Source organism: Grampus griseus (assembly GCF_964374135.1).
Source record: "Grampus griseus genome assembly, chromosome: 11".
Lineage (NCBI taxonomy): Eukaryota > Metazoa > Chordata > Mammalia > Artiodactyla > Delphinidae > Grampus > Grampus griseus.
In genome coordinates, this window is record NC_139005.1 from 62,405,594 (window position 1) to 62,419,813 (window position 14,220).

At 35.7% G+C, this 14,220-nt stretch overlaps 1 protein-coding gene across 3 annotated transcripts in view; it reads left to right on the top strand.

Moving 5' to 3' along the window:
* Positions 1 to 4,063: 4,063 nt before the first annotated feature.
* Positions 4,064 to 14,220, top strand: part of NAV3 (neuron navigator 3) — a gene marked incomplete at both ends in the record, with an annotated part of 362,535 nt that continues 352,378 nt past the window's right edge. For all 3 annotated transcript variants that reach the window (XM_082666667.1, XM_082666668.1, XM_082666669.1), the window contains one exon: positions 4,064 to 4,306. In XM_082666667.1, coding sequence (XP_082522793.1) covers positions 4,064 to 4,306 — 243 coding nt within the window. The remainder of the gene's footprint in view (positions 4,307 to 14,220) is intronic.

The window sequence follows — 14,220 nt, forward strand, 5'->3', positions numbered from 1 at the left end:
ATCTACACAAAGTAATAAAGACCACCAGAAACAGAAATTATGTGGATAAACATAAAATGCATTTTTATTCATTTTTGTTTTTCTTTAAAAGGAAATTGACAGTTTAGAACAATGTAATAATGTGCTATTTTAATGAATGTAAAGAAAATGTATGACAATAATAACAAAAAATGTGAGGGGAACATGAAAATAAAATACTGTGAGGCCTGTACATTATACATAAAGTGGTTTAATATTTGAAGGTATATTGTAATAAGTTAATGGTTTAAATTGTAAACCCTAGAGCAACCATTAAAAAATGTTGACATAGAACTATATGTTATTAAATCAATAGCAGAGATAAAAGGGAATCATAAAAAAATGAATCGATCCAAAGAAGACAGCAAAAAAGCGGAAGAAGAATAAAGAAAAAATAGAAAACTAATGGAAAGATGGTAGACTTAAACCAGTCATATCAATAATTACATTTATCTGAAGTGGTCTAAATACTCCAATTAAAAGGCACAGATTGTCAGAAATAATAAAAGAACAAGATTAAAAATGTATACCCTAACAGAAATCCACTTTAGCTTTAAAGACACAAAGAATGGAAAAGTTATACCAAACACTAATCAAAAAAAAAAACCCACAAAATATTGCCAAAGTAGACTTTAGAATAAGAAATACTAACAAATATAAAGAAGGTATTTTCATTATGAATGTTAAAGGAGACAGCTAGCTCATCAAGAAGAAATAATAATCCTAAATGTGTATGAAGCCAGTGATAAAGCTTTAAATACATAAAGCAAAAACTGATGATATTGTTAAAAGACAATATTAAGATAACTAAAGGGTGTCAAGAAGTATAAGGCGTCTGAGACTTTACTCTGTTTGAAAGCTAATAAGTTAACCTGGCATATATTCATGGGTGTTGGCAGAAGACATTAGACTTCTCTGTTAGAGACCAGAGATGGTTTATTACTTAGAGCAATAGCAGTAGCCAGAATATCGTATTTTCTTCTGTAGGTTTCTCTAGCCTCAGTTCCTACAGGACAGTGTGACAAGGGCCAGGTGATGTCTGCATATGCAGTAGGTTGGGTTACAGGAGAAGAACTTTGAGCCTAGGAAACACAAGTCTTTTATAATTAGTTGTAAGCAAACCTGTGTCACCTTTTTTTCATGGAGGGAGACATGATTTTTATTAGAATATACAGCAAATAAATCTACTCTTTGCTTCAGGGGAAACACCATTCCTATCTTCCAAGGCTGTTTGCTTCTAGATAGAAGTCTTCCGAGGCTGTTTACAACTCAGAATCCTAGAAAAGATAATTTAGCATAAAAGGACATTTTCTCTCACGACTGCAAAATTGTGAAAAATATATAGAGAATTTTCTCCTAATGAAAGGCAATCTGTATACTAGGAGAATATGTTTTTAAAAATGTATCTAAGAAAGGACCTGTATCCAAAATATATAAAGAGCTATTAAAACTCAATAATAAGACAAAAATATTGGTAGACATTTTGAACAGATATGTCACCAAAGATGATATATGGGTGGTATGGCATATAAACATATGAAAAGATACTAAATAAATTATTAGAAAAATTCAAATTAAAACTGCAGTGATGCACTATGCACCTCACTAAAATGGCTAAAAGATTGACAGTGTGAAGTATTGCCACTGGTATGTTTTGGAAAACAGTTTGGTAGTTTCATATATAGTTAAATATATGCTGATCCCCTCCTAGTTATTAATCCATGAGAAAATAAAATCAACACAAAACATATACACATATTTATAGAGGTTTGTTCATAATATCCTCAATCTGGAGACAAGTCCGTATGTCCTTCAGCTGAAGAATGCATAAACAAATTGTGCCATACCATGCAATGGACTACATCTCAGCTATACAAAAGAAAGAACTGTTGATATACATAACATGGACAGATTTCAAAAGTATTATGCTAAGTGAACAAAGTCAGACAAAAATACTGCATGATTTCGTTTAAACGTGTACTTGAAAAGGCAAAACCAGTGTCAGAAAGCACTTCATGGGTTGCCGGAGTTGGGTGTGGGATGTTGACTACAAAGGGGCATGAAAGAAGCTTTTAGGATGAAGGAGATACTCCACATTTTGATTATGGTGCTGGTGACATGAAGTATTTCCTTAGAATTTTATTATGTGTAAATTTTACTTCAGTCAAGCTGTTAAATATAGGAGTGTGACTCTATCTTAGAAAATATCAGAGTTGACTAACCAATCATATTTTTTCTTTTCACAAGCGTGTTTTTAGTGTTCATAGTAGTTCTTTTTTTCTCTCTCTTTCTTATAAATGAATAATAGCAAATTGTTATGTCATGAGGTTTTATTATATATTTTCAAAATCACTGATATTAAAATCTAGCCTGGTTAGGATTCTCTTACTGCCTTCGACTTAAGCTAGGCTTTAAAAGGCAGTATGTTTTAGGAGTCATTGCTGCTTTTCCTGTTAGGTTTGATGGGAAAAAATGACTATAAATTTATCTCATTTTTATTTTCAGGATTTTACCGAGTTCGGTTATGTTAACTCTATGATCCTGGCCAATCTCTTCAATTACGCCTCTTGACCTTACCTCAATAATTCTCAAGGCTATTATATTTCTAATAACATTAATACCTAACATTCATTGAGCACTTACTGTATAGTAGACTCTGTTCTAATGACTTCATCCATTTATTTTCTTTAATTCTCACAACTACCTTGTGAAAGAAGCACCGATTTTTTCCCATTTTACAGAAGATGAAACTGAGTCATAGCAACTGCCAAATTCATACAGCTAGTAAGTGAGGAAGCAAAGATTGGACTACAGGCAGTCAAGCCTTTTAGAGTCCATTCCCTGAACTGTAAAGCTACAAATTAAGTAAAATACAGATCATAAATTTTAGTGTCTAGGAGAATCAATCAATTTATTTAAATTCAGTTCTCAAACTTCTCCCTCTCCCTCCTGATTCTTATTTGGTAGATTTGGGATGAATTCAGGAATCTATGTTTTTAGCAAGCACTCCAGGTGGTGGTTTGTTGAACCCAGTTTGAGAAACCCCATTTTCTGTGACCTTAAGCTAATTACTTCTAAGGGCCTTTGTCTCCTATTCAAAGGTAGATTCTTTTAGGAAGAAGTGCTTGCCCGGTAACTGCTATGTAGTACATTTCCCATATGTATTAGCTGTAAATATTTTTATTATCACCATTATTAAATTTTAAATGATTACTATATATCTGGTGCCCTGTTCTCTGTATTTACTATATTTCCATAACCTAGGCAGGCATAATCTGCTGGATGAGTTAGCAACTTTAGCTGCTATTGCATGAATTTAACCTGATTTCATGGGATGAAACAGAATGAACACCGTGGTTCATGGCTGTCAGTAGTGAAAAATAGCTGGAAATCAGACAAACAGCTTCATTGCTGGGATTGTTTCCGGGCTAAAAGTTCTTCCAACAGCTGTTTGTTTTGGCCATTTATCGTGTCCATTCTTTTTTTTTTTTAAGCTGGGGGAAATACAATTTTCTTTAAAAGGAGAATGCAGGCTGGTTATTTCTGAAGTTAGGAAGAATGCCTGTCCTTCCACTATTGTGGTCTTTTGGCTGCTTTGACAGTTGGACTGAAGGGCTTTCCTTTTGTTCTTTTTCACTCTCAGTGCTCAGACTCAGACTGTGTAGTGAGAAGAAAAGGTAAAACTAGGAGCTCTTTAATCCTAGAGAAGGAGCTTTGTAGCAGTTACCTTCAAGAAAAGTTTCCTCCCCAAAGGAATATTTAATATTACATGGACACTGAACAGAGAGAGAGAATGGATATATGAGAGAATGAGAATATGAGAATTCAAGCCAGCAAGAAAGAAACTTAACTAAAGATGAAGGGGAGTTTTGCCTCTTCCTGAAAGTTATATTATTAGTTGTGTTTTTTTCGTTTTTTTTTTTTAAATCATGTTGACTGCTAGTTTTGTTTAAAGTATTTGTTCTGGAAGTACTAAAGTTGGAGTCTACCAGACTGAGGTTAGAAGCATTTTCTTTGGCAGCAAGAAGATACTTTTATAGAAGCCATGCCTGTACTTGGGGTTGCCTCAAAACTGAGGCAGCCAGCTGTTGGGTCAAAGCCTATTCATACTGCTCTTCCGATACCAAATTTTGGCACTACTGGGTCACAGCACTATTCTTCGAGACCTCTGGAACTTACTGAATCAGAGAGCTCAATGCTTTCTTGTCAGGTCACATTACAATCAGCCTGTGAATTTGAAGAGAAGAAACCCCTCCAAGGAAAAGCTAAGGAGACAGAAGACAGCAAGGTTAGTGGCTGAAGGTTACCTACAGACTTGTAAAGCTGAAATGCAAATTTCCTTTTAGGTAGAATATAAAACATGCTGTGAAGTGGGGAGTAGTAGAGGAATACCGGTGTAAGAAAGTAAGTAGTTTGAAAAGCTGAATATTTAGCCTGTGCAGAACTGTATTTATAATTTATGGTTGTAAAAGTTGTGAACGAAATTCTCTGAATATGCCTGTGTTATCAGTACTACTTACTGATGAAGTGCCTAGTTAAATCCTAGCTAACTCTCTTACTGCTAACTGTAATTGATCACAAATAGGAGGAAAAGGGGAGCTATTTTTCAGATATAAAGCAAAAAAAAGATTTATTTGTGAAAACTAGTACAGACACCTTCACTTTTCTCTAAATGTCATTTGCATTTTAAACACTTTCTGATTGAATATGTGACTCCTAGCCTGCTTAATTCATGAAGCAAAATGAAGTATGATTTTCCTTGATACTGCACATTTGTCTGGGTTTTCACTTGTAAATTGAAACCCTGCTCTTTTACTTATTACTGACATCTTTTTCAATCATTTAATTTATGACATTTGTGAGCAGTAGCTCACAGCTTTGGGGTTTTAAGCCATACTACACTCATTTTCTCCAGATGCTGAGGGGTAGCATGGCCCTTCAGTTGGTGAACTTAACGGGGACTCCTTTGTACCTTGATGAGCATCACTTTTTAATGCAGCATTAACTATGACATCAAGCTTTACAAAGTCACCATTCTCACCTCTGGCTCCTTAGGGAATGATTTGATTTTACTCTCCCGCCCAAATGTAATTTAAAATAATTTAAGAAAAGGCTTCATATGGAAATCAACTCTACAAGTTAAAAAGGAAGTCACGCTTTTTGTCTGAAATGTCCATTCAGTCTTCACCTGTTCAAATCCTCTCAGGTGCAGCCCAAATGCAGCTTTCTTCATAAAGTCTTTGCTAGTTACCCTTTCCTTTCCTGTGGTTATTCATCTGTAGTAATGCTTATGACACCTTAATTTATATTGCGTTTTAATTATTTGGATAATTTATTTCTATCCCCACTAAATTGAAAATATATAGAACCTAAGACCTTATTCTGTGCTACAGCTCCCTCTCCTCAATGCTTTAGGCATAACAATTAGTAATTGAATGGATTGATACATGAATGAATGAATCAATGAATGAACAATTATACTGAGAAAGATTTAGTTATGTTCATTAGTCTCTTTGGATCATTCAATCTATAAAACGTAAGGTTTAGAATGAATGATTTTTAAAGTACTTCTAGTTCTAAAATTATTCCTTTTGTGTTTTAGGACAACACTATCTACCCAAGAAAAAATCAATTAAAATAAAATAGTTAATTTTAGGCTTAGAGTTCTCAGTCCAACATAAGCAATTCAGGGTAAAAGTAGGGAAGTGTAAATTATCAATAAAAGACTAACAATATTTAACTTTATGCAAATAATGAAAACAAATGCATGCTGTTCTCTTCTAATATTCTGTGTACCCACAATGACTTGTCTGGATTAGATGGAAGAGAAACCACTTTTCTCTCCTGACCATGGCTATCATCTCTGCAGGTTTACTCAGCCTTGTACTTTGATAAATGGCCTTGGCCTAAGACTTGACCACTGTAAGTACTATTTGCAATAGAATTTTGGTTGGTCTCTTTGGTTAGCAAACATAATCAATCATACATCTGATATTCCAATAAGACTCTGTGGTAAGCAATGTTGTATTTATAGAGATGTTTTTACCATGCTGCTTATCAGATGGAAAACTTTTTCAAACAAATGTAAAGAATACCTGGTCAGCATTTCAGAATATTTCTAAATGTTAGAAAAGAATTAAGATTTGTATAAACTTCTGAAAAAAAAATAGAACTAAAGAAAACAGCAAAAATGATCAAGGTCGTTGTGTTAGAGAAAATTAGATGTGGCTGCAAATAGTAAAAAAAAAAAAAAACATAACAGCATAAATAAGATAGGAGTTTATTTCTTTTTCATTTAGAGGATATCTGGAAGTAAGCCATCCATGACTGGTATGGTGACTTCATGCAATTGTCAGGGAACCAGGCTCTCTCTTTTTGTCCACCGACGTCATTTTGGCATCCATCTCTCAGTCTTGAGTGGATAATTGAGTTAAACTCAATTAAAAAGACACATCCTGGGCTTCCCTGGTGGCGCAGTGGTTGAGAGTCGGCCTGCCGATGCAGGGGACACGGGTTTGTGCCCCAGTCTGGGAAGATCCCACATGCAGCGGAGCGGCAGGGCCCGTGAGCCATGGCCGCTGAGCCTGCGCGTCCGGAGCATGTGCTCCGCAACGGGAGAGGCCACAACAGTGAGAGGCCCGCGTACTGCAAAAAAAAAAAAAAAAGACACATCCTGTTTCATTAAGGATTCTTCCATATCCATTTGGCCTGTTGATAGTTCCAAGGCTTTATCTAGTTGCAGTGGAGACTGGAAAATGTAGAGTTTATTCTAGGCCCAACTAAAAATTATGGGTTCTATTTCTCAGGAAAAGAGACCATTGATAGTACCCACAATAGATGACTGTCATTAAGAAACACTTATGTGGAGTATTCTGCTGGTCCTTGCACCAAACAGCCTCAGTCTGGTGAGAGAGAACAAACCTGTATGAGACAGTGTCAGAAATGTATCTTCAGTCCAACACTCCCTTCTCCTACCCTTGTTTTTAGTTAGTGTACATGCCATCATTCCAGGCATCTAATCTTGAATTGTTAGTCTGATTTCTGGTGATATACATCGCTATTCCACATTCCATAATTTGCTAGAAATTGGAGATTTTGCTTCTGTACTACAGCTTGGATTTATCCCCTTATGCACATCCTCATGCTTTGGCCCTTGTTAAATTTTCTGTCAATTACTGTAATCATTCCAAATTGGTCTCTTCTCCAGTGGCTCTCCATCACATCCATCCAAAACATTTACCCTTCTGATTAAAGAAAAAACTTTAGTTTCTTCTCCTGTCTCACAATTTTTTTTTGGAGCACAGGCTCCGGACGCGCAGGCTCAGCGGCCATGGCTCACGGGCCCAGCCGCTCCACGGCATGTGGGATCCTCCCGGACCGGGGCACGAACCCATGTCCCCTGCATCGGCAGGCGGACTCTCAACCACTGCACCACCAGGGAAGCCCTGTCGTACAATTTTTTAATTCAGGCATTTCAGTCTCCTAATTGTTGTCACTTCTTCGACCATAGCTCTGTCTAGCTACTCTATATCTCATTCTTGGGTGTCCCAAATTTTTCAGATTGCTTAATCTCAATGTTCTTTTTTTAAATTGAAGTACAGTTGCTGTACAATATTATATGAGTTACAGGTGTACAATATAGTTATTCACAATTTTTAAAGGCTATACTCCATTTATAATTATTATAAATTATTGGCTGTATTTCCCATGATGTACAATATATCCTTGTAGCTTATTTTATACCTAATAGTTTGTACTTCTTAGTCTCCTACACCTATATTGCCCCTCTCCCCTTTCCTCTCCCCACTGGTAACCACTAGTTTGTTCTCTGTATCTGTGAGTTGGTTTCTTTTTTGTTATATTCACTAGTTTGTTGTATTGTTTAGATTCCACATATAAGTGATATCATACAGTATTTGTCTTTCTCTGTGTGACTTATTTCACTTAGCGTAATGCCCTCCAAGTCCATCTATGTGGCTGCAAATGGCAAAATTCCATTCTTTTTTTTTTAATTCCATTCTTTTTAATAGCTGAGTAGTATTCCATTGTATATATATACCACATCTTCTTTATCCATTTATCTGTTGGTGGACACTTAGGTTGCTTCTCTATCTTGGCTATTGTAAATAATGCTGCTATGAATATTGGGGTGCATGTATCTTTTCAAATTAGTGTTTTTTAGGGGGGCTATATACCCGGGAGTGGAATTGCTGGATCATATGATAGTTCTCTTTTTACATTTTTGAGAAATCTCCATACTGTTTTCCATAGTGGCTGCACCAATTTACATTCCCACAAGAGTGCACGTGGGTTCCCTTTTTTCCACATCCTTGTCAACGTTTGTTATTTGTGTTCTTTTTGTTGATAGCCATTCTGACAGATGTGAGGTGGTATCTTGTTGTGGTCTTAATAAATAACTTTATAAATAAAGTGGTCTCAATAAATAACTTTAATTACAGATTCCATGGCCTATTTTCAAATTCCACCATGATATCTAAAAGGCATATTTTTTCTATTTACCTCTTGTTCTGATTTCTTGCTTTCCTTGAATTTTCTAGAGCCTCTCCTCATATGGATTTGTTTTTCCTTTCTTCCTGGGCGTTCACCCAAATGAGAAAGAGAGTAACTTTGCTTTGGAAACGTTACTTAAGAATCTGGAGATTAAGGTTAAGAAGAGTGTTTTACATTGTCATGGTTCACCAAATAACATACAGTTGAGCATTAGACATCCTTGTTCATGAAAGTTCCTCAGCCATACCTACCACTGAAAACTGGCCTTCACTGTTTAATCCCCATCCTCCTTTCGGCTTGATCTGTCACCTAAATTTTGCCCCTGTTCTCATTTCTAACTTTTTTCAAACTTGGGCTTGCTCACCCCTTCTTTCTTGAAGTACCTATGCAAACTCAAGATTCTTTTTACATTATTATAGAAAAGAATTAATTTTTTGAGCACCTATCTTGTACTTTATAGGAAATTTCTCATTTTATTCTCACAATGTTTCAAAGAAGGCACTGTATCCACATTTACAGAGAAGTAATCTGAGGCCTAGATAGAGTGGGAGACACTCGTGAGATCAGACAGTTAACTACCAGTTAATTTTGATACTACTAGTATCAAAATCCAGAATTTGAATCTAGATTTGTCTCTACAAAGCCTTTATTGTCTTTTACATTACACTCTCTCGTCATGATATACTTGCAATATTTTTTCTAGTTATAACCTTTTCTCCAAGTTCCACCTATTTTTTTTAAGGCTCACTTCAAAAGTCAAAGAAAATAATCAATAAGTTGTTGTGGAGGTTAAAAGGAAGGAAAGTTTATATCCAGTTGGGGAGATATAAAGGAAATTCTTGAATGAATAGTGGAATTTATATACATAGTAGAATGGATACTTGCTTAATGTTCTTACCCTATTAGTTGTAAGGACAATCAAGATAGAGATTATTGCTTACTATTTTGTTCATATAGTGCTAACACTGATGCTTTGAAAACAGAAGATACTCAAAAGCATTAAATTGAATATTTTTTAAAACATAAATTGTGATATAGACAAGCAAATATATGGATAATATTGCTAATGAGGGCAATTATTTCATAATTTACATTTGAGAGAAATCCTGTTTGGTTGGAACATTCAGAAAATACTTCATCAAGTAGTTGTAATTTAATGGGCAGATAGGGCTCATATAGAGAGAGGAAAAAGCATTCTTTTGAGGAGAGGGTTTCATAGAGGAGTACCCAGAGAGTAAGCCATCATGGTTTGAGCAGACTGTTAGTGAAAACGAACAGTTTGGGGTCAGATGATAGATGTAGGCAGACTTCATTAGGAAGACAATGAGGAAGGCTCTTCAGTAAAAATGAGACAAAATTACACTGTCAAAGACATTTGGGAGAAGTAATAGCAGAAAGGGACTTACATTAACTAATGTCTATAGAGGCTTGCTATATGCCATTTACTGGACCAAGCATTTCACGGAGTATTGCATTCAGTCCTCACAATAGTCTTATAATATAAGCACTGTTATCATCCCCATTTTACAGTTGAAGAAACTGAGGCTGAGGTTAAATTACTTGCCAGTATCCCAGTGTGGTAGAAAATGGATTCAAACTAAAACTGTGTGATTTCAAAAGATGCTACTCTTAACCAATAAACAACATTGCAACAATGGGGACTTCTGGTGCCAGGGGGAGAGAAGAAGTGCTATTGGTTGACTTGATTTCCATATATATATATAAAAGTAAGGTTTGCTGGAAGTATTTAATTAGCATTGCTCCTGAGTTGCAAATAAAGCATTGGTATGCCCAAGTGCCTAGAATTATCAGAAGACAATTAAGTGGACACAGGGTCTCCACCGAATTGTTTGAAAAACAGAAATAAATAAAAGAAACCCAGAAGAGAAATATATAGCAGCAGATGTCAGTAGAGTAGATGACAGGCTCTGGGCTCCAGCTGTTTCCTTCATGGTGAAGATGCCTGATTGCTGAGGACTGTGGACACCCCTGTTGGCTTGCTCACATGGTAGCACTTCCAGAGCTGGCCAGGCCCACAGCTGCATAGGTCAGCCCTCAGGTCTCTAGATGATTCCGCCTGCTTTGCCTGTTTCTGCTGTGCTTGCACATTTAGTTATTTGTATTTAAAGAAACATGATGATTTCTTTTTCTGGTTATACTTCATGCTCCAAGTTTTATAGTGAAGCTGTTAATGGTTGTTTTAATTGTTTTTGCCTTTGTGGTAGCAGTAGTGTAAAGAATGCTGTAATGACCCTTGAATTTTAACTTTTTCTCTGCTGGAAGAAGGCTCAGATTTTCAGTATCATACATTTATTTCCCTTAAGTAACAATTTATAGAAATGTGACAGTCTAATACTATTGTCTATTATTTTTGTTTGTGCTTTACAACGTCTTTAAAGAATTATATGTAATGCTTTAAACTATGAAATTACCAGAATTTCTGGTGTAAATTACATGTGATTAAATGTTATTCAGAACCTCATACAACTTTTAAATTGTTCTTCTGCAAGTGTCAATATTGAGTGTATATTTGATGCTGATTTGCCAAATGTATTCTTCTTAGTTTCTTCCTTTCCAGTGTTATAGACATTTTTCTTTCCTTTAATAAAAAGGAAGACACTAAGTATATTGTTTATGGAGACATAAAATCATTAGGTATGTCATAATTTTTAAACAAAATAATTGTTTCATGGTTGATATTTATGCTGTCATATCTCCAGCAATTACCCTCAGTCAATCTTGAACTTAAAATACTAGGTGTCATAGTTAAAAGAACATCAAATTAGGAGCTCAAAAGATCTGAATTAAACTTCTGCTAGATTTTGAAATGATAAGTCACTTAAACTGTCTCAACTTCAATCTCTGTTATCTGTTAAAAATGAAAGAGAACTGAGGACAATAGTTCTTGGTAAAGCTTTTCTAAGGAGAATATTTTTATTATCTCTTCCCCTTCTTCTTCTTCCTGATTTTTGTCTTATCAGTTATCACATTTCTCTTATTTTTTCAATCTCTTCCAATCCAATGGATTCTTTGGACCCAGATTTTTCAAACTTGTCACATTTGGGAGCTGATAATTCTGTGTTTTAGGGGAATAGTCTTACTATTGTGGGATACTTAGCATCATCCCTTCCATTATCTACTAAATGCTAGTAGTGTTCTCCAGTGTGACAGCCAAAAATGCCTCCAGACTATGAAATGCATCTGTGGGGAAGGTGAAGTCAAACTCCGTAGAGAATCACTGCTTTAGAATCAGCTTCCAAAAATGCTCAGATCTTTACTATTTTTAATAATTATCATTATTATATCCTTCAACATGCTTCAGATGATCACTCTTTCTAACTTCGCACATACATTTCTTTAAACAGTACTTTGTGTCCATTGCCACTATTCCAAGGTTTACATTTGCTTTACTTTTCCTGATTTCAGACTTCTGTTTTCTGAGAGGTTACCAGTGGCTTTTAAAAAGACATCTTTTCTTTTTTTGCCTTATACACTTCTAAATTGCAGGGATTTTTTTTAACATCTTTATTGGAGTATAATTGCTTTACAATGGTGTGTTCGTTTCTGCTTCATAACAAAGTGAATCAGTTATACATATATCCCCATATCTCTTCCCTCTTGCGTCTCCCTCCCTCCCTATCCCACCCCTCTAGGTGGTCACAAAGCACCGAGCTGATCTCCCTGTGCTATGCGGCTGCTTCCCACTAGCTATCTATTTTACATTTGCTAGTGTATATATGTCCATGCCACTCTGTCACTTTGTCCCAACTTACCCTTCCCCTTGCCCACATCCTCAAGTCCATCCTCCAGTAGGTCTGTGTCTTTATTCCTGTCTTGTGCCTAGGTTCTTCATGACCATGTTTCTTTTTTCTTAGATTCCATATATATGTGTTAGCATACGGTATTAGTTTTTCTCTTTCTGACTTACTTCACTCTTTATGACAGACTCTACTTCCATCCACCTCACTGCAGATAACTCAATTTCGTTTCTTCTTATGGCTGAATAATATTCCATTGTATATATGTGCCACATCTTTATCCATTCATCTGTTAATGGACACTTAGCTTGCTTCCATGTCCTGGCTATTGTAAATAGAGCTGCAATGAACATTTTGGTACATGACTCTTTTTGAATTATGGTTTTCTCAGGGTATATGCCCAGTAGTGGGACTGCTGGGTCGTATGATAGTTCTGTTTTTAGTTTCTTAAAGAACCTCCATACTGTTCTCCATAGTGGCTGTATCAATTTACATTCCCACCAACAGTGCAAGACAGTTCCCTTTTCTCCACACCCTCTCCAGCATTTATTGTTTATAGATTTTTTGATGATGGCCATTCTGACTGGTGTGAGATGATATCTCATTGTAGTTTTGATTTGCGTTTCTCTAATGATTAATGATGTTGAGCATTCTTTCATATGTTTGTTGGCAATCTATATATCTTCTTTGGGGAAATGTCTATTTAGATCTTCTGCCCATTTTTGGATTGGGTTGTTTGTTTTTTTCATATTGAGCTGCTTGTAAATTTTGAAGATTAATCCTTTGTCAGTTGCTTCATTTGCAAATATTTTCTCCCATTCTGAGGGTTGTCTTTTGGTTTTGTTTATAGTTTCCTTTGCTGTACAGAAGGTTTTAAGTCTCATTAGGTCCCATTTGTTTATTTTTGTTTTTATTTCCATTTCTCTAGGAGGTGGGTCAAAAAGGATCTTGCTGTGATTCATGTCATGGAGTGTTCTGCCTATGTTTTCCTCTAAGAGTTTAATAGTGTCTGGCCTTACATTTAGTTCTTTAATCCATTTTGAGTTTATTTTTGTGTATGGTGTTAGGCAGTGTTCTAATTTCATTCTTTTACATGCACCTGTCCAGTTTTCCCAGCACCACTTATTGAAGAGGCTGTCTTTTCTCCATTGTATATTCTTGTCTCCTTTATCAATGATAAGGTGACCATATGTGTGTGGGTTTATCTCTGGGCTTTCTATCCTGTTCCATTGACCTATCTTTCTGTTTTTGTGCCAGTACGATACTGTCTTGATTACTGTAGCTTTGTAGTATAGTCTGAAGTCAGGGAGCCTGATTCCTCCCACTCCGTTTTTCCTTAAAAAGATTGCTTTGGCTATTCGAGGTCTTTTGTGTTTCCATGCAAATTGTGAGATTTTTTGTTCTAGTTCTGTGAAAAATGCCAGTGGTAGTTTGATAGGGATTGCATTGAATCTGTAGATTGCTTTGGGTAGTATAGTCATTTTCACAATGTTGATTCTTCCAATCCAAGAACATGGTATATCTCTCCATCTATTTGTATCATCTTTAATTTCTTTCATCGGTGTCTTATAATTTTCTGCATACAGGTCTTTTGTCTCCTTAGGTAGGTTTGTTCCTAGATATTTTATTCTTTTTGTTGCAGTGGTAAATGGGAGTGTTTTCTTAATTTCACTTTCAGATATTTTCATCATTAGTGTATAGGAATGCAAGAGATTTCTGTGCATGAATTTTGTATCCTGCTACTTTATCAAATTCATTGATTGGCTCCAGTAGTTTTCAGGTAGCATCTTTAGGATTCTCTATGTATAATATCATGTCATCTGCAAACAGTGACAGCTTTACTTCTTCTTTTCCGATTTGGATTCCTTTTAGTTCTTTTTCTTCTTTTCTGATTTCGATTCCTTTTTGTTCTTTTTCTTCTCTGATTGCTGTG